Below are 19,549 nucleotides of genomic sequence, written 5' to 3'. Positions count from 1 at the left end.
CACGCAAGTGCGTTTGGAGAAAAGAAGCGCACAAGTTAACGCACAGACACGTGTGCTTTCGAAGCTTTTGTTACGTTCGTCGAACAACACGAGGCCCTGTGACACAAAAGAACATCGAACAGCGTCAAGTTCGGCCGAGTAATATAAAGACCAGTTTTTTTTCCAACCGAATTCTTGTTTGCGCAAGCATCTTCACAGTTTTCTCGATCTTTCTGAAGTATTGCTGAAACAGGTAGGTACTATATCCATGTTACATCCTAATAACTGCTTATATTTTTTAACCGTTTATTACATTATTTCTTAAAAGGGATTATGTATAAAATGCGTTTATATGCCACGAGCAGTTAAAACAACCAGAAAAGGGTTAACTAAATAAGCAACATTTTTGAAATCGTTTCATAGAAACATTGTAACTGAAAAAAAGTTTTGATTTTTTTAATGCAATTTAAATGTTCAGTAAAGGTTAAAAATGAACGTTCGTTGTAAAAGTTAAACGTTTCCTGATGAAGTGTCCATGTTACACAATAAACATTTCTGAACTAGATTCTTAATTGCAGCATAAATTGGCTTTTTAAAACAAAATACTAAAATACAGTAAACACATTTTGAGAGTAAAAGGTTGTGACATCATAAACATGACTGTGACTTCATCACTTTGTTCCAAAAGGCCTTGATGCATTTTTGGAGTGACTAAAAATGCCATTTAGCCTTGAAGCCTTAAATATTTGTCTTATGTATATTCTTTTTACAGTGAGTTTTTAGCTTTTTGGTTACCTGTGGTCCAAAAACTGCCATACACTGGCTACAAAAATGGAATACCCACTCTGATTGGCTACAAGAATGAACTACAATTGATTCTTTGCATCTTTTCATGCAATCTTGTTGAGCTCCAGTATCATGTCAATTTTGGTTTTTCCTCATATTGCAAAGAGATTTTTGCCATGTTTGGGAAAGGGCACAATGAAAATGATCATGTCCTTGATGATTTCACGTGACTCCAGAGTTGATGAAAAAAAGTGTTGTTGTGCTGGAAGGTTTGACAAAAAATCCTAATGAGCAGAACTATCTGGTATTTGCTGGTGAAATGTTGCTGATCTGTTTCAGCTCTGAAGGAATGGCCAACCGCAAGCAGAGGGGGCTGACGGCAGCTGACGAGTTCCCGGATCTCAGTCAGCACAAGAACCACATGGCCAAGTTTCTGACTCAGGACATGTACACCACATTGAAGGAGAAGTCCACTCGTAATGGCTTCACCATCGACGGCGTCATCCAGACCGGGGTGGACAATCCCGGTATGGTAACATCAATCCTCAGAATTACTAATGTGTTTTTTTTAATTGTGTTTAATGAGGTATCGTTTTTCCCATCGCTACTTGGAACTGAGGGGCCTCATGATTCTTGATGACTAATTTGACGCCATGTTGCGTGTGCAGGTCACCCCTACATCATGACCGTGGGCTGCGTGGCTGGAGACGAGGAGTCCTACGATGTCTTCAAAGATCTCTTTGACCCAGTGATTGAGGATAGACATGGCGGATACAAGGCCACAGACACACATAAGACCGACCTGAATCCAGGGAACCTGGTGGTAAGCATCTTAAGAGTTGACCTAACTTCTAAAACACGAACCGAATGAGTAGGTTGGATGGGTTTTCCCACTGCCAGGTGAAAAAGACAAATTATACAGCGACTGTAATGTATCCCCTTTTCTGGCCTTTCCTCAGGGAGGCGATGACCTGGACCCCAACTATGTTCTTAGCTCCCGTGTCCGAACAGGCCGCAGCATCCGTGGCTTCTGCCTGCCGCCACACTGCAGCAGAGGAGAAAGGCGTGCTTTGGAGAAGCTTTCCATTGAAGGTAAGGAAAATGCCTCACCAATGTAAGCGGGCATGTGGCGTGCAGGTGGAACACTGCCACAGTTTGGCTTCCGCCTGGGAAGCCTTTTTAGCCTTTTTGCCGTGTTCTTGTTACAGGCCCTGTATCAGAATTTCCAATTGTCCACAAACTTGCTCCTCTTGTCTTTAGCTTTGGGATCTCTGTCTGGAGAGCTTGCTGGCAAGTACTACGCCTTGAAGAACATGTCAGAGGCAGAGCAGCAGCAGCTGATCGATGACCACTTCCTGTTTGACAAGCCCGTGTCTCCATTGCTGCTGGCCTCCAGAATGGCCCGTGACTGGCCTGATGGTAGAGGCATCTGGTAAGGAATCACTTTTTGAACCAAAATTACTTCAGAAGGGACAGACACAATGTTGAACATGAACATGTGTTCCTAAGGCACAATGAGAGTAAGACCTTCCTGGTGTGGGTGAATGAGGAGGATCATTTGCGTGTCATTTCAATGCAGAAAGGAGGCAACATTAAGGAAGTGTTCACCCGCTTCTGTACTGGTCTTGCAGAGGTTTGTAGAGACAGTGTTTTAAGATTCTGTGTCCCCAAAAAGTTGACAATTTTCCACTTTTACCATCTGACAGATTGAAGCCAGGTTCAAAGAGAAAGGCCGCGTCTTCATGTGGAACGAGCACTTGGGCTACATCCTAACCTGCCCCTCCAACCTGGGTACCGGCCTGCGTGCCGGTGTACACGTAAAACTGCCAAACTTGGGCAAACACCCCGATTTTGATGACATTCTTAAGAAGCTGCGTCTCCAAAAACGTGGAACCGGTACCCGCCAACAAATCTTTTGGTCCAATTCCTGCACTTCCATGAGTACTTAATGTCGTTTGTCCAATCAGGTGGTGTGGACACCAACGCAGTGGACGGAGTCTTTGACATCTCCAATGCTGACAGACTGGGCTTCTCCGAGGTAGAGCTTGTCCAGATGGTGGTGGATGGGGTCAAGCTGTTGATCGACATGGAGAAAGCTTTGGAGAAGGAAGAATCCATTGAGGATCTGATACCCAGCCAGAAGTAGAACATCCTTTCTACTATTTCTTAGGAATACTATCCTAAATGCAGGTTCTGCTCTTATGTACTGCTCTGTAAGGTTGGGCTGGATTAGAAATAAAAAAAAAAATACTGAACTTTGTCTTGTGTGGCTTCTGATATGTAGAGCATTGCACATTTTAGTCCATTATTGATCAGGTTTTGTTACATTTTTAGAGTAAAGCACAGGACATAAAAATAGTGTGGAAAGCAAAGCATGAAAGCAAAGATTCCATAAAAGTTGTGAGAGCTGTGCCACATCTTTTACTAAGCTTATAACGTGATGCATAGACATCGAGAGCAATGCAGTGTTTTCACTACAAAGCTAGCTGGTGGTTGTGACTTCAATTCCTGTGAAATCCTATGGATGCACTTTTTCTTTCATCCCATTTCATACTATGAAAGGTACAATATGTATAGCTAGCTTCAAAGAGCAGCAGTCAAAATCTACACGTAATAACACCTTTGGTTATTCTGTCTTGCAAAACAAGACTGAAGTTGGATCCCGACTTGGATAAACATGAACTAATGTAGTGACTGCTATTGCTAGTGGACAGAGTAATGCTAAATTTGAACTCATTCTTCACACGATTAAGCATAATACATTTTATTAATAATAATAATAATAATAATAATATATTTATAATGCACCAACAATAAGGAACCCTTAATTGACTTTTGTTTTCCAGCCGAGCACATATGTTGCACGGAAGATCCGCACTTCCGCTTCCATGATACCGGAGAGAAGTTCTGACAGCTGAGGCTTCACTCAGTTCATTCCCTTTCCCAGTTGCCCCGAAATCGCATTTTAACACAATTTTCGGTCTCTGGTGCCTTAATTCATCACCGAGCTTCGTTTTGACGATCGGAAAGCGTCCGATTATGGTGTAGCACGGACTGCTAGCTGAGAGATTACAGGTAAACAACGTCCGGATAAGCTAACTCGACGAGCGAGATAGTTTTGAAAACAACTTAAAAGCCTGCCTGTGAAGAAATTAAAGCACGTGTACTGATGTTGCTTTTATATGCGAAGCAATTGTAAAGTGAGAAACGACAATGAGATGGGGACAGTCATCGCCAGTGTTGGCAACGGCAAAGTTATTATTAGTTATAATGTGTGTTATGACAAAACCGTAAACCTCCAATATAAATAATAAAGGTCATAACGTAAACCTAGTTAACTGCTGCTAAGTGTCAATCGGAAGAACATCTGAACTGATCTAATGCATCTGCCAGACCTACAGGAGTTCCTCGTTTTACGACTTGGTTTTGTTAATCCGACGCAGTCGTAACCCGGAACCAGATTTACTTTCCTTTACTGACGCAGTCGTTAATGTTTTGTATGATAAAGTTTAATGTCTTGTATCCAAAAATGCCTTAGCATGTTATGTCTGCAAATTCAGCGAGGTTCGGGTAGTTTCCGTTTTACTCTATCGCGGATTTTCATTGATGACCATAACTTTTTTTTATTGCAGGTTTGCTTACCTACAGATCGTTCTATTCACTACAACGCTCCTTTACAAGGCTGTATATTCCTTTTAGAGACTCAAAAGTTTTCAATGAGAGCGCACATTTGAGAGTAACGAAAATTTACAGGGACAGGTCTCTGGATTAAATGTTAAGCACGTCTGCCTCGTATTTAGAAGGTTCTGAGTTTCACTATCTTGTGTTAATTTTGCATCTATCCTCGTTCGTTCATAGATTTTCTTTATGTACCGTACTTTTTTCAGTTGTCCATAGGTGTGAATATACATGACAAAAATTCCTGTGGAAAACCCCAGCTCACCCTATGAGCCTAAAATAAATAGATGAATTCGTAATAGCACAAAAATCAATGCATATTAGTTTAGCTTGTTTTTTGTTTTTTTAGTCAACTTCTTACACAGTGGTTGTCATGTAATACTATAATAGGAATTGACAAGTGCTGTCAGGGGGACCACAGGTGTCCCCCTGATTCAAAGGATTCAAACGGATGATGTTTCGTATGTCATTGGCACCATGACAGGGGTTTGAGTGGCGGGGCAGGGGGCGGGGCCAGGGCAGAGCACAGCAGGCAGCGCTGCAAGTAGCCATGCTTACGCTGGCCAGCAAGCTGAAGAAGAATAACGACGGACAGATGAGCCGGGCCAGCGGAGTCCCTGACGCCACTCAGAGGGTCTCCATCAGGGATCGTCTTCTTACCAAAGGTTAGGAAGGTTGTCTTCCAAACATCTTTCTACCAGTAATGAAGCGGAATCTCAGCTAACCGTGACTACCATCTGTTTGCAGAAGTTGCTGAACTTGAAGCCAATCTTCCTAGTAAGTGAACATGTTTGATTTGACCTCATATTGCTTACTTGATTAGAGTATGACAAGGCTGGATTTTGGATTGCTCGGTCAAATGTCCGATTTCACCGTCATGTCTTTCGATTACCTACAAATATGTCACTGGTTGCAGTCTGAAACAATTTTTGCCCTGTTCAGAATGAACACAACTCAAGTGTAGCATTAGCAACGCAGCTGTGAAAAACAAAACAAAAACTAAACTATATTATTATTATAATAATGAGGGTGTATTGGCAACAACTCTGCCTGTCTTACATGTGTGCACTTGTGGCTGTGAGCTAGAGCAGAGCATGTGGGGAACGGGAGTGTGACCGGATGAATGAGGGAATGAGGACATATTCCCTCAGTAGTGCTCAGGGCCGCGTCAGGAGTTAGTGGCTGCTCACTGCGCTTAATGTGCGTCGTAAAAGAAAATCATATTTGTGCCAGAAAAGAGACACGCACTTGTTTTGCTTCCTGGGCATGGAAAAAAAGGGAGGCATTACTATTATTTTTACAGTTTGATGTTTAATGCGACTATGGTGAGTTTGAAATGGCCAACTGCATTTGAAGGCACCATAAGTCGTGTGTTTCATCCTCAAATCAGGAGCTACTGAAGACTAGGACACGTCAAGCTAATCGTAATGTAACCAGTGCACCAAGGAAAAAGTTGAAAACAAATTTTACGTTCTGTTGTTGTGGCACTTGACGCGACTACCACTCCTCTTTCTCCTCGTCCTCCGACATCGGCCCGAACCACGGCGATTAAGTCTAGCAAAACCTAACTCGAACTCAAATGAAGTGTTGTTCAAAAACCATTTGGGTTTGATTATCAGTTTTGCAAGTCCATGTTCTAACATGAAACAGAATGTCCAAAATTTACTCAGCAAACAGCAATGCAAAACTGCCTAGTTTGAGCCCTCCTGACAAGCAGCCTATACAGTGGACTTTTGTTCCTGGTGTACATTTTCTGACTGACTGGAGCCAGTCGCCGAATCCTAGTGTGCTCAGTTGAGGACATCCCGGCCTTTCCAATCATGTCTCATGAGTTTGGTTGTGACGCAACTCACTTTTCTATCTTCCTGAGACGAAATGCACACAATAGGGGACACCAAAGCACCACAATTGTTAAGATGTGGTGTCACAGCCTGTGCTTGCAGTGTGTGTCTTTGAACAGCAGAGGGTAGTGTGAGGCTTATTTGAAAGTGGGCCTGTTTAAAAGGGACAAACCCCTTTCCCCATCATAGTGTTAAATGTGAGTTTGGAAAATAAGTCATTTTGGCCCATTAAACGACACATCCAGCCATTCAGTGTCAACACAGCATTTGTTTGTCACATCCTCCAGGTACATGCAAAGCCAATTTCCCAGATGAGAACAAGCTTCACCATTTTCAGCTGGCTGTGTCTCCTGGTAAGTGAACAACATTCAGTGTCCTCATTCGTCCTGTTCACTGATGAAATGACATTTGTTTGTCTTGTTAATGACGTTGGATCCTCACCAAAAAAACAATAATGATTAGTACATTACATGTCTTTTTTTGACCATTTGGCAGACGGTTGTTGTCAGCCATTCATGTCAGCTGTTGGCAACTCGGCAAAGGGACGTCTGCGCCTTGCCGTGCTCGTCGCTGTGCCTATAAATGACGGGCTTTCCTAATACAGATCAGCTCAGTGGGCCATTGTGTGTCCGGGATTGTTTTGAAGGCCATGGGAGTATGTTTTCAAGTGTTCCGACCATGTTTGTTTGGTTTTTACAGATGGTTGGTCATGCTGTGTCAGCATTTTTTCCCAGCTTCAACTAGCTAGTATCAAATGAACCGAAAGCACTCACCGCATCACAAAAATCTGAGAGCAACTCTCCAAAAACTAGAACACATGCTGGAAAAATGCCATTTTATTTCTTTATATTCAATAACAACCCTCCATATTTATCCTTAACTTAACTGACTGATATTAACAGCTATAAACAACATGTATTCATTTTTACTGAGCTAGCATGAATACTGTACTTGCTATATATGTGCATGTTGAAGCTACTTCATCACTTTTTTTTTTATTACAACCCGATCAGCTCGGCTGTGTGAAGCTACAGAAGCAAATCTGAAAATATTCTATTTTCAATAAACACTAGGTAAAAATTCTGCCTACACGAAGGACAACAGAAATAATATATTTGCCGTACCTTATATGTATCATATATATTTACAGTACCGTTTTAAATTAAACTAAATCGCAAAAGAATCAGTGATTTTCGATTAATCGTTACAGCTCTAATGTTGATCATTTTGGACTACAAGATGGCTCACGACCAAGACTTTCACAAACTAGTGCATACACACAAATGCATGTGTGTGTGGCCTATTTATGAGTCATCGGTCTCACTGTCGCCGCAATCGTTGTGTACCTCCAGCTTTGGCCTTTGTAAGCAAAATTTATGCTGAAAGGCAAAGATCAGCAATTACTGTATGGCAGAAGCCCTCATTTTTTGTCAGTAAGTCCAATAAGGAATAGGAGCAGATTTGCCACATCAGATACACACACTATACTATATTATTTCTTGCATTTTTAAACTTATTCAATCCCCCCCCCCCAAAAAAAAAATACATAAAACAAGATTGTAAATATGAACTCTGTAATGACGTATAAATACGTCTTTGGGATTGAATGTTGAAACAACGTTTTTCCATGTTCTCTTTTTTTACAAACAGTGTTTGGCTCCCCTTCAATATCGAACACATGCTTGAGCTCTAAAATTAGGTACACATGATGACTTCATGTCATTGCCAAAACAGACTATGCGGATTCAGTCGAAACTTAATGAACAAAGACACCTTGATAAACATTTTTTTTTTGTGAATATCGAAATTAATCGTTCATTGACCGTCAGACTCAATGGTGCTTGGCGGCGATGACAAGATGCGTATGTCAGCACAGTTGGTAGCCTGAAAAAAAAAATGTCATCAACACTTGAGAGGCTGCAAACTGTTTTTGCTTTTAATGAAATGGAGCTTTTTTGACTCAGTACACACATTGTATGATATGATGTATAAATTGAGAAGACACATAATATTATGTGTGGCTAATCCCTTCTCCTGAGCACCCTTTGGAAATATTACTTAAAGACCACTAGGGGGCAGTAAGGGCCTTTTTCAACGAAGCCATTGAAAAACAAATTCTCTTCATGAAAACTAAGCTGCATATATGTTAAAAAATCTGACATTTAAAGTCAGTTGTGTGAACCAATGCAATTGTTGCCTGCCTTGGTTTGGTTCTGATATTTTGGAATATTTATGTGTGTGTTGAACTGGAAGTTCTGGCTGGCTGCTTCAACGTACTGCAGACACAAATGAGTTATTTATGAGCTTTAAATGCTGCTGTTAGTCCTGTACTGCTCTCGCTTGGACTTTTTTTTTTCCTTAATCCCTTTTAAAATCTTGAAAGGATTTGCTTTTCATGCTGCAGGCTTTGGTTTCATTTTGTTGACGCCTCACCTTTATTCAAAGGCGTAGCCCCTGTGAAATAGTTTTCCAGCCTGAACTAGCTTAGACTTAATAGGATAGGCGTCTTATTTGACTTAATGTTTTGTCTTTATTTATTTTGATGATTACATTATTTTCCATGTACAATTATTATTTTAAAAAGGGGATTTTACACTTGCTGTCAACTGAAAATGACATGTGCTGACTGTAACAACCAATCAGAGCTCAGCTTCTGAATGTTAAATGACCAACAGGTGAAGTGTTATTGGCCATTACGTGAACTCCCTTGTGATGTCATTTTCAGTTGGCCACAAGTGATAAAATGTGTTAGTATATGTAAAATGATTAAAAATAATGAAATAATGAAATGATATATTGTATAATAAAATATGAACTTGCAACAAAGTTCCATCTAATGTTCTAAATTCTATAACTACATTTGTATTTTTCTATAACTACAGATAATACATCTTTTAACATAGTTTTATTTCTAAAAATTTCATCTCTAATAGCAATGTACATTTATGTAAAACTGAACAAAATAAGGGCCTTCAATGTTTTTCAAAAGGAGTCATTAACACAATGTAGTAATGATGTTTCCTGTTGCAATTAATTAGCTCTTAATTTGAAAAGAGACATTCTGTTCCTCTCACGGCATTAAAATGCATTGAATTAGAATTGCTGCAGAAACCCTGTTAAAATCTCACGCGCCACCTTCAAGTGTCCAAATCTACACCAATTAGAGAACCAGTGGACTTGTGGTTAGTATGACTACCGCTCTTGCATATTATTAAGAAAGGAAAGTCATTCGAAAAAGCCAGGCAAATTCTTAGCACCCTGTGCCTCAAGTGTGAGTTGGTGTCACAGTGAAGCTTCATTGTAGTTTTATATACATAAAAGATTCAAATCCCCTCCGGCCAAGTCTCATCATTTTTGCTGGCTGGCTTGGTAACGCCGCTTAAAGCTTGGAAGCCTGTTTGACTTGTGACGCTTAGTTTTGTATTCAAATGAAATTGGCTAGCTCTGAACTCCAATTGCTATGTTTAGAAAGAATCACAAAGAACATTGTAAACGAATTTTCTACAGGTCGTTGGAATCCTTTAAAATACCAGAATGATTGCATGTCAGGAAAATCCCCTGTTTTCTATTGCGCTTGTCCTCGCAGCTGATTAAGCAGTCCCACTCCCATTTTCACCTATGGGCAGTTTAGAGTTTTCAATCAAGCCTCATTTCGGAGTATCCGCCGTGATAAATGGGTTTACTGGATAATGTGCTTTCTTCCGCCAGTCACCAGTGGCCATGCCAAGAAATCTCGTTATCCTGATAGCGTGCATCCCTTGAAAGCAAAACTTTGCCATTTGTCCTGGATTAGTATTCGTTAGGTATCGAAAGTAAAGTAGGTCTTGAAAAGGATGGATAATTGAGGGCTTGAAAAGCAAGCGCCCTCCCAGCACAGAGCGAGGCAACGCAATTGCAGAATTGCACACAAAGCGCGTGCTTTTCTTTTAATGCCATCACTTTATTTTTCTCTCCTTCCAGATGAAGGCTACTACCAAAGTGGCAGGTTTCAGTTTGAAATAAACGTGCCCGAAGCCTACAACATGGTGGTGAGCTCTCCAATACTTCTGAACATGTAATGAAGTCATCTAGCTTGTTTGCTTTTTGCCTTGCCCGCGTTAGAGTGCAATCCCGTTTCTAGTTTGCTTTCTTTGCCTCCAAATCAGTTGTTAGCTTTGTCATAGCTACATACAACAAATTGGAAGGAAAACAAAACGCATTCAAAGGGAACTTTTTGAAAATTGACCTTGAACCCAAGCTAGAAGAAAAGACGGAACATGCCAACCCCTCATTTCATTCAACTGCTTTTGACATCAATTACAATGTCGTGCCTTCACTAACTTGGCACAGTTCATCAATTATATATGAATGCTATTTTCTATTCCACTTTCGAGCATTGTACTATTTTTGCATCTATTTATATTTCACCATACATTATTCATTTTCTTTTCAAGTTCACATAATACCTAGTAGTTATGAAACTGTGTTTGTTTTTGGTTCATCTCTAGCCTCCAAAAGTGAAATGTCTGACCAGAATATGGCATCCAAATATCACTGAGAATGGGGAGATCTGTTTGAGGTATTTAATTCACCACCGCAGTCATGACACTGGATTTTATTTTAACTACCGGTGTTAATTATATATGGTATGGTAAGAAGACAATAAATATCACGAATGCGTGACAAATGTTACCATCTTGTTTCTGTGTCTTCAGCCTATTGCGTGAACATTCTATTGATGGCACAGGGTGGGCCCCCACCAGATCGTTAAAGGTAAACTACAAGATGTTTGATGAATTGTTAAAGACATTAAAGTATTATTTATTCATTGGTTTTCTTTTTTTTTTTTACCCTCTCCTATAGGACGTTGTTTGGGGATTGAACTCGTTGTTCACTGTAAGTTGCCTGTTTACCTGTCAAAAAATTGAGACAAATTAACGATAATAATTTTGTCTCAATTTTAGCTCATCCACTACCGGCCCAGTTTAAATGGATTTTGACTTATATAGCTGTGAATAACAGCGGATGAGTTAAAGTTAAAAAAAATATATTTGATATCTATGTTTGTCGTTGGTATTCAGTCAGGTAATCCTCAGCCCCCCCCTTCCTCAACTCAACGCGCTGACTATAAATAAGATTATTATCTATAAAAATTGTATAAGTATACCTAAACCTGTATCCTTTTCAACATTAACAAACAAAAAAATGCAATATAAATCACCTTTCAACCACTGTTAGTTTTTTACAGCGTTTATACGGGTTACAGCTTCGTCTAAAACAGAAAAAAAACATCAAAGTGCCTGTAACTTAAAAAGGATGAACGTTCTAATTGTATTGCAATCACACTTCACATGAAATGGCTCCCATGAAGTCACTTTGATGTGCGTTAATTATTAGCAATAGCGTATTGCCACAGGTTTTATCGCATGAGCATGTTGATCCAGGCACATCAACTTTTTAAAATTCGCTATGTAGGTCACGGCAGTGATATTAGTCAAGCTGTAATCGAGTTACAATCGAGTCATTGCTTATCTCGCTTGACAGCTGCGGTGGGGCTATCACACTGACGTGGGGGAAATAATATTTGCGGTTACGGGGGTGCCCTGTGATGCAAACAAGACAACAAAATGAAATTTTGTGCTTTTGGCAGCAAGTCCTGGAAGACTGCTTGAAAGTTTTTAATTGAAATTTACTCCACTTGTCAATGTGTCAACAGTGTGACACTTCTCCATGCTCAATGCTAGCAAACATGCTGCCGGAGCGTTATCACAATGATTACTCATTATTTTTCTCATTTCTCTTCTCCTGCAGGACTTGTTGAATTTTGATGACCCGTTGAACATTGATGCGGCAGAACATCATTTGAGAGATAAGGTGGGTCTATGTTGCCATTAAGTGTCCTCGATTGATATTCAGAGTTGTTAACTCAGACATATTTTTGTTTTTTATATGAGTCCAGACATTCAATCACAGGTATTTCCCCCAAAGTTTAGCTAAAAAAAGGTCTAAAATCATTTGGTACAAAAATAAAGTAATCAATAAGTACTCAAGTAATTACATTCTCTCTATAAGGTAATAAGGTACTAAAGTAGTTTATTACTTTCGACAATTATGTGCCAAAGTAATCAGTTTTTCTAGGCAAATAAGTACAGAAGTATGATACTAGTCAGGTAATTAGGTATTAAAGTTATTTATTACTTTAGATAATCATGTGCTAAAGTAATCAGTTTTCTTGGCAAATAAGTACAAAAGTATTAAAGTAAATACTACAATAATCAATTACATTAGGTACTGAGCTACTAATGTATTTTTAGGTACTGAAATTCAAAAGTAATTCATTACTTGAGGTACTTAAGTACTTAAGTGAATGATTAAGTAATAAGTAACTGAAATTACTAATATAAAGTAGTTTTTGGTCCTAAAGTATTCACATACCAACCATTTTTAGACCCTCCTTCAGCCTAACACTTGAAAACAAATGAGTACCTGGGATGGAATGTCTGGACGCTGTAAAAAAATAAAAATACATCTTTGGGTTGAATGAGTATATAGGCTACTTCATTTGTTTCTCGAGCTTGACAACATAACTTTGCTGTTATGATATTCCAAATACAATTGGAGCAATCAATCATTTTAACACGATCTTTTCCAAATCATCAGAAGGTGTCAGATTTTGGAAATAAGGCATGACATAATGTCTTTGCTTGTGACGCGATGTGATATTTGTTAGCTTCTAAGCAAAGCGCCGTGTTATACGGAGATGTTGCCTGGTGTTCTGTCGAGACGTAGGCAGGGAGCAGGCACAGATGGTGTTTTTTAAAAGGCTCTTGTCCCTGCACTATCATCTCACTTGGTGCCTGCAGGGTGGAAGGCAGGCGCAACAATTTGCAAGTCAAAGCAGCACAAAATGGGACCCTGGGAGATATTTAGAATTCACTCTTGACTTTTTCCTGAACTTTTTTTCCCTTTTTGTTTTTACAAGTAATTGGCAAGAGTACGTTTAGTGCTATGCTCATCACAAAAATCCACTAGTATTTTATTAATAGTCACTGATAGCTCAATTAAAATAGGTTTTGGATTTGTATAGCTGTGAATTAGTTTACTCGCTCATTGCCAGCCCAGTAAATATTGATCTTATGCGAATGATATGTGATTTATTACAATAACTGATCTGTGATTTATTACAATAAGTACTGCTATCATCTGTGACAGTTTTTTTTAACTCCTGGGTGTCTGGAGATTTTTCACTAGCCCGGCCTTATTATCACCAAACTTGGGCTGACTTTGAAGGGGTCATAGCATAGTCAACTATAAACATACATTTACTTTCAACCCTTCAAAGTGTTCATTAGCATCAACACTACCTATACATATATATTTTTATGTACAAAAATTGTAAAAATGCAATAATAGTAAAAGTAACTACGCTGTATATTAATTAAATTAAAATACGAATATTTATTGTCATTAGAGTATTACGACTTTTGAAGTCTTGCATTATGGGAGTCCAGGCTAAGCCAATCATCAAAGTCATTGAAAAGTCTTGCAAATGTCCTAAGTTGGCCGCCACCGCCGCTCGGTGGTCTTTCTGTCGTGCCCGGTTCGTGAGTTACCATTGAAAGGGTTCGTGCAAAAATGCACGATAAAACATCGGATTTTCAATACGTCCAAAATTAACAATATTTCCATTTTGGAATGGCAGTAAATGAACCCGACATGGGCTCCATTTGACACCTATCTCTGGACCTCCCAACACCGTTTTGCAAAGGAGTCACTACTCGTGGCCAAGTAAGATCTCAGAAGCTTGATGACTCTCGCGGCTTTGGAGTTCATGCATCCCATCTGCATATCAAATGGCTGTTCTTCGATTCCGCTCTCACTCATCCGTCGACTCGGCTCTGCCCTCTCGAGTGGCTCAGCCTCATCAATCAATAGTCTATCATGTCACACGCGCGCACATTCACCTTATTGACTTTCTTCGTGCCCAGAAGCAAAGAGCATTGTGTGCCTTTGGGTTCTTATTACCCGAGTAATTAAGAGCAGACAGGTGGTACACTCGCCGCACTTGCTTGATTTGAACTTTGCAATGTTCATGCACGCAAGTCAATGAATGCGCTACGGTGGAATTGCCATCCACTGTACATAGCGACATTTCAAGCTAATGAGACGGGTAGTGAAAGAATCAGAGGCGTCAACAACCTGCACAAGGTGAAAATAAAGCCATTTTCTGACATAATTCTGTACTTTGCCCAATCCTTTTTGTCAACAAGCTGGGAAGGTGTTGTTGGCTCTCCGCACCTTTGCACCGCGTCACTCTCACCTTCACCTCGTTTGTGTGGTCACTGGACCTTGCTTTACTTAGTTTTCAACTTGGAGCGGAAAGGCCTTAGTTTGTTTTGACTTTTCCCAGATGAGGGTGAAATCTCTGAATAGCCGCGCAGATAATTAGGCAAGACGATTCTTAAATGCTTTGCCTGACTGGAGTTTTGCCAAAAGTCCAAAAGTTTTTAATAGACTGCAGAGTTTCTTCAAGATAATGAATGGCCAAGTGGAGCTGGATTTTTTTTTTTTTTTTTTGTAAGATCCCATAGTGGTGGTGTCAGGATTTCTTGAAATAATGATCTGTGGAGGTTCTTTTTTTTTGTTTGAATTGACGTACCAGGTGAAAAGGAACAGAAGATTGTGGCTATCAGGAGCAATCCAGTTATATTCTTCTTTTGTCAAACAGGCATTTAGAAAATGAGCTTAGCCTTTTGCTTGTCGGAAAGCACTCAATAGAACGCTCGGGGGATGCGAGGAAACCGACAATTCACCTTGTCGCTCTCATCTTTTCCGTTGTCTAAAAGGGCCAAAGCAATTTAGCTGAAGAACGGAGCTAAAATACAGATACGCCTCTCACTATGCATCGTCATCTTTCAGCCTATTGTGTCAGAGACTCGAAACTCTATGATAAAGTCTCATTTTACCACCCAAACTACAACCACGACAATCATTAACATATTGATTATGTAACACCTTTCTGGTGACGTTCACCACTGTAATGATAGATGCACTACGAGTTAATTAAGAACTGTGTAAAACACTTGAAAATAAACCACTTGTTAAAACATAATGAGGTTGTTTGTTTTATTGCCTACTTTATTATTTGCTCGATTATGGAAAGTAGTCTGACGGGGATGTGAACAGAATAAGAGTAGTGTAGTGTGTAGTATTACTATGCGTATGGCAATAAAACTCTCGAATCTTGAATTAAAAAGAAACAAATGTCGAAGTCCAAAGAGTTGATTAACCCCTGTGCGGTATTTTCCTCATTTTTGGGTCATTTTCCGCCACTTAATTCTCACAATAATTTAGACAAGGGATGGCACACTCTTGGTAATGTGATAATTTGTCGTGCCATGTTAAACTTTGACATGTTGCCATCTTGGTGAAATTTCAGCTCCCTGAAATTGGTGGTGCTAGCGGCCAACTTACGACATTTGCAAGCCTTTCACTGACTTGGCTGATTGGTTTAGCCCGGTCTTCCATAATGCAAAGGTCTTAATGTCATAATACTCTAATAATGACATAATTTCTTTAAAATCCTGGTCTCCCTTTACACGAGTTTAATCTTTTTCTATCACCAATGTCTGCAAATGGCCATGGCAGTGATGCGCTCCGACACTTTGTGTGCTTTCAGGAGGATTTTCGGAACAAAGTCCAAGATTACATCAAGCATTACGCCAGATGATAGGCGCAGCAAGCAAGTTTGCTAGCGAGCTTGCTAGCTCCACCTTTGCCTCAGCTTTCTGTCTCAAGTCCACACTGAAACGGGCAGCCGCCTACTGCTCACCTTCTCGCAATAAAACTTCAACGCAAACCAACATGGGAAACAAATTTGAGCAAGGATGCCAAGAACCACGCCTTTGTAATTCCTTTCCAAGGTCGCGGCCATGCGCTTGCCACATGGCGCCGCTAATTTGACGCTACGACAGCGCGCGCTCCGCTATTGGGATATATATATTTTTTCCCCCCCGAAATGAGTAATAAGAGAAGGTTTCTTTATGTGTGTTCTCAGTTCCAGTGCCTGCAGTGTTTGTTTTGGCAGAAAGGGGGAAAAAAAATGCATGCGAGTTGACATGATGAACACATTTTACACACGTTTGTGGACACCTTACTTGCTACACGCTAGCTAGCTGCCCGCCCCCATGAGACAGCATTTGAATGATCACCGTATTGTCCTCGTCTGTTGTTGTTCACACCGCACACATTTTTGTCCTCTTGGGTTTTGTCTTTTGTGCAAAATGTTGTCATCTCTCACATTCTCTCCCCCCCATGTCTCACAAACCGAGGATAAAAAAAAAAACATGAGATTGCTTAAACCAGTAAAATAACTTATTTTGCAAAAGCCGAAAGAAAAAAGCTTTAAAAAATGACATTGGATGTTAGAATAAAGACTTTTTTTTTTTTTTGCATTTGTTTTGTAATCAATTTGCTTAATAGCACATTTGCCCAAGACATTTTTCAGAAAACTATCAACAAAAATAAGAATAGCTGGTACTAAAGCGAACATTTACTTCAAGTAATTAAGTTAACAAGTAATTGATTACTTTAGTTCATTAAGTGCCAAAGTAACTGATTATTATTAAATACTAAAGTGAACTACCAAATCAGGAAGTGCTAAAGTAATCCATTGCTTTAGGTTCTAATGCAATTACTTGAGGTACTTTGTTTGAAACGGCGGTCATTTCTGATATTGAAGTACCTTAATTCAGTCAATACCATTTTTCGACCCTACTTTAGCCAAACTTGGAAAAAAGAAAAAAAAATTGAAAATAGGTCTTTTTGCGGTGTAATGAATAATTAAACACTTTAATGACTGAAAATGACATGACCGATGCTAAAGGCTCAGGTAACAACCAATCACAGCTCAGATGATCAATGTCACGTGACCAACAGGTGAGGCGTGATTGAGCCGTCAGCGCAGGTGATGTCGTTTTCAGTCAACACCATGTGGACAAATGTTTTTAAAGGTATTTACACAAAATGTAGTGTGGTTCTCAAAATAATTACAGACGAAATGTTTAACCTTAGGACGCATCCCAATTTTTGTTCTAATTTGGACTATGTGAGATGAAATGTTTCTGTAAAGAAAGAATATGAATACTTCTAATAATTTTTAGCTTTTATTTTTTCAGGGCTTATGTCATGAAATGGTCCCGTTTTTTTCTCTTTAAAACGTGTTCGGCCACAAAAAAAAAATCCCCATCTGATTTGAAGATGTTATTAATAATTTCAATGACCGGAAAAAAAGTCAGCTGATCCGTTTGTACGATTTTGAATATTGACGATTTAGTTGTTGGTGGTCAGTCACTGTTCATGTCGCCTTGAAAACCAGATTGATTGCGCCTCGTTTTTTGAGCGCCCCTCCCATACCCGCGCAGAATTTTTTTAAATGGGTCATTTCACACTTATCGCGGCAACATAAGAGCAAAATAAAATGAAATATGCACTCTTGAGTTGTAATGGATAACGCTAATGGACAGCTTGTTCATTTGCCATAATGGTGCTTTTCCTTGGCCGATTTGACAAACGCTTTTAGAACCAGGCCAGTCAAATCATGTTAGTGCATATGTGTGTATGTGTGTCAAATGTGAAGCATTTCTCAGCAGCATCTTAGTCTGTCCTTAATTTCTGAGTGTAAAAGACCCCCCCGCAGTTAAGTGGTGTCCAAACAAACTATTTGCGGTTCCCCCACTCACATTTTGATGCCCCGTGCAGCATATACTAAAAGCTAGGACTTTTTATTGCTTATTTGATTCACAATTTGTTTTCTTCAGAATATTAGAACGATGCAAATTTAATGAAAACAACTAAATGAAAATTAAACCTGATTGAATGGAAAAATGCAATTAAAAGTAAATGCCCCCAATTACAAACTATTTTTCTTCTAATATACAGTAACTAACACGGTAGATATTAAAATTACGTGGTTAAAAAATGCAAGTAAATTAGAAAACAAAACAAAGATTATTCAAATGTCTCAAAAAGTATTTTTTGCTAACGTGGCGACCAGGGGCGGAGCTAGGACATTGCTGTAAAGCAGGGGTGTCCAAAGGCGTTCCTCAAGGGCCAGTATCGTGCTGCATGTTTTCCAAGTTTCTTTCCCCAACACATCTGATTCAACTGATCAGCTCATCAGCAAGCGCAGCAGAAGTCTGATAATGATCCCGATCATTTAATTGAGGTGTGCCGGGGAAATAAACCTGGAAAACGTGCAGGACGGGCCCTCTAGGACCAACTTTGGACACCAGCAGCAGTGATGGGAAACTGAAGCTTCGTGAAACATTTTGATATGTTTTATAGCGCCTTTAAACAGCACTCTTAAAGAAATGGATTTTTTTTTGTTTACATTTCAATTGCACTAGCCTTTATTTTTAGGGGGGCAAGGGCACTACCTAGAGGAAATTAAAAATATATCACAAATGCTTCACGAGGCTTCATTTACTTTTAACCAGCATGGGCAGTGCATTTTTGCTGTAATTTCTTTGAGTGAATTTTCTGAGCCCTCAAGCGACTAAGTAAATGAAATGACTATCAAGTTTTTTTTGCGCGTACCCTTCCATGTTTGGACTGCTAATGAATGTTACATGCAGAAGGTTGTCACTCATCCACAGAAGACAATTATCCTTATTGCAGACACATCTGTCTGTAAAGAAGCAATTAAAAAAAAAAAGTTTACATGGATTTTTCACTTCTATTGCTGTCAGTGGAACCTTGTACAAATTGACCTTTGACATCTATGGTCGTCAATGGCTCCGATTGAGTTCATAAGTGTGTTGGTTTTTATGAAGGACGTCGTGACAGCCAGCCTGGTATTGATTTTGGTCATACTCCGAATTGTGTGTTGTTGCAACGCATGTCATTTTTTGTTGATTTTTGACACCCTGTGGTGTTCCCCTTTGTGATGCTGCTGTTTGAGGAAACGTGTCTGCATGAGCTCGCGCGGTATCACCAGAAAATGGAGGTCGACCTTCGAAATCTTCCGACATCTTTCTCTCAGATTGTATATCCATTTTTTTAAAGAACTATTAAAAAATACAAACAAACTTGTTTGCAATTTTTTTTTGTTGCTATGATTGGGACTTGAGATTGGACAGATTTTTTTAATGACTACATTTGGAATTTAAACATTTATCTTTTTCGTCTAATCTAAATTTTGACATTTGAAAGGGAAATGTGGACTGCAGATGTCACAACAATTTCAATGCTGAGATTAATGATGGGAAAACGAAGCCTCATGAAGC

General features: G+C 39.5%; 2 protein-coding genes across 3 annotated transcripts; both read left to right on the top strand.

The window, feature by feature from the left end:
- The first annotated feature begins 3 nt into the window (after positions 1–3).
- Positions 4–3,020, top strand: LOC148423606 (creatine kinase, testis isozyme-like). 2 transcript variants are annotated; one of them, XM_088414438.1, is made up of 8 exons: positions 4–232; positions 1,105–1,292; positions 1,434–1,588; positions 1,725–1,857; positions 2,026–2,197; positions 2,275–2,398; positions 2,472–2,661; positions 2,733–3,020. In XM_088414438.1, the coding sequence occupies exons 2-8, from the start codon at positions 1,115–1,117 to the stop codon at positions 2,909–2,911; spliced, it is 1,131 nt and encodes a 376-aa protein (XP_088270564.1). In that variant the 5' UTR covers positions 4–232; positions 1,105–1,114; the 3' UTR covers positions 2,912–3,020. The 2 variants fall into 2 exon arrangements, with proteins under 2 accessions (XP_088270564.1, XP_088270563.1); XM_088414437.1 differs by lacking the exon at positions 4–232 and adding an exon at positions 747–1,034.
- A 629-nt stretch (positions 3,021–3,649) lies between these two features.
- ube2f (ubiquitin-conjugating enzyme E2F (putative)) lies at positions 3,650–19,351 on the top strand. Its single transcript, XM_088414439.1, has 10 exons — positions 3,650–3,840; positions 4,928–5,108; positions 5,191–5,220; positions 6,572–6,637; positions 10,245–10,312; positions 10,772–10,842; positions 10,979–11,036; positions 11,127–11,159; positions 12,075–12,137; positions 15,943–19,351. The coding sequence occupies exons 2-10, from the start codon at positions 4,994–4,996 to the stop codon at positions 15,991–15,993; spliced, it is 555 nt and encodes a 184-aa protein (XP_088270565.1). The 5' UTR covers positions 3,650–3,840; positions 4,928–4,993; the 3' UTR covers positions 15,994–19,351.
- The last annotated feature ends 198 nt before the right edge of the window (positions 19,352–19,549 follow it).

This window comes from Hippichthys cyanospilos, chromosome 5 (genome assembly GCF_059441005.1).
Source record: "Hippichthys cyanospilos isolate Australia breed blue-spotted pipefish chromosome 5, RoL_Hcya_1.0, whole genome shotgun sequence".
NCBI classification, from domain to species: Eukaryota; Metazoa; Chordata; class Actinopteri; order Syngnathiformes; family Syngnathidae; genus Hippichthys; species Hippichthys cyanospilos.
Note: the sequence above shows the minus strand (reverse complement) of the source record. Positions and strands in the feature narration are given on the sequence as shown.

What these genes read in the sequence shown, in the direction of transcription:
- ube2f (XM_088414439.1), top strand. Translation starts at nt 4,994, where the DNA reads ATGCTTACGCTGGCCAGCAAGCTGAAGAAGAATAACGACGGACAGATG. An exon ending in TCAGCTGGCTGTGTCTCCTG is followed by an intron (nt 6,638 to 10,244) that starts GTAAGTGAACAA and finishes CTCTCCTTCCAG; the next exon opens with ATGAAGGCTACTACCAAAGT. An exon ending in AATGGGGAGATCTGTTTGAG is followed by an intron (nt 10,843 to 10,978) that starts GTATTTAATTCA and finishes CTGTGTCTTCAG; the next exon opens with CCTATTGCGTGAACATTCTA.
- LOC148423606 (XM_088414437.1), top strand. Translation starts at nt 898, where the DNA reads ATGTCAATTTTGGTTTTTCCTCATATTGCAAAGAGATTTTTGCCATGT. An exon ending in AAGTGTTGTTGTGCTGGAAG is followed by an intron (nt 1,035 to 1,104) that starts GTTTGACAAAAA and finishes GATCTGTTTCAG; the next exon opens with CTCTGAAGGAATGGCCAACC. An exon ending in TGAATCCAGGGAACCTGGTG is followed by an intron (nt 1,589 to 1,724) that starts GTAAGCATCTTA and finishes GCCTTTCCTCAG; the next exon opens with GGAGGCGATGACCTGGACCC.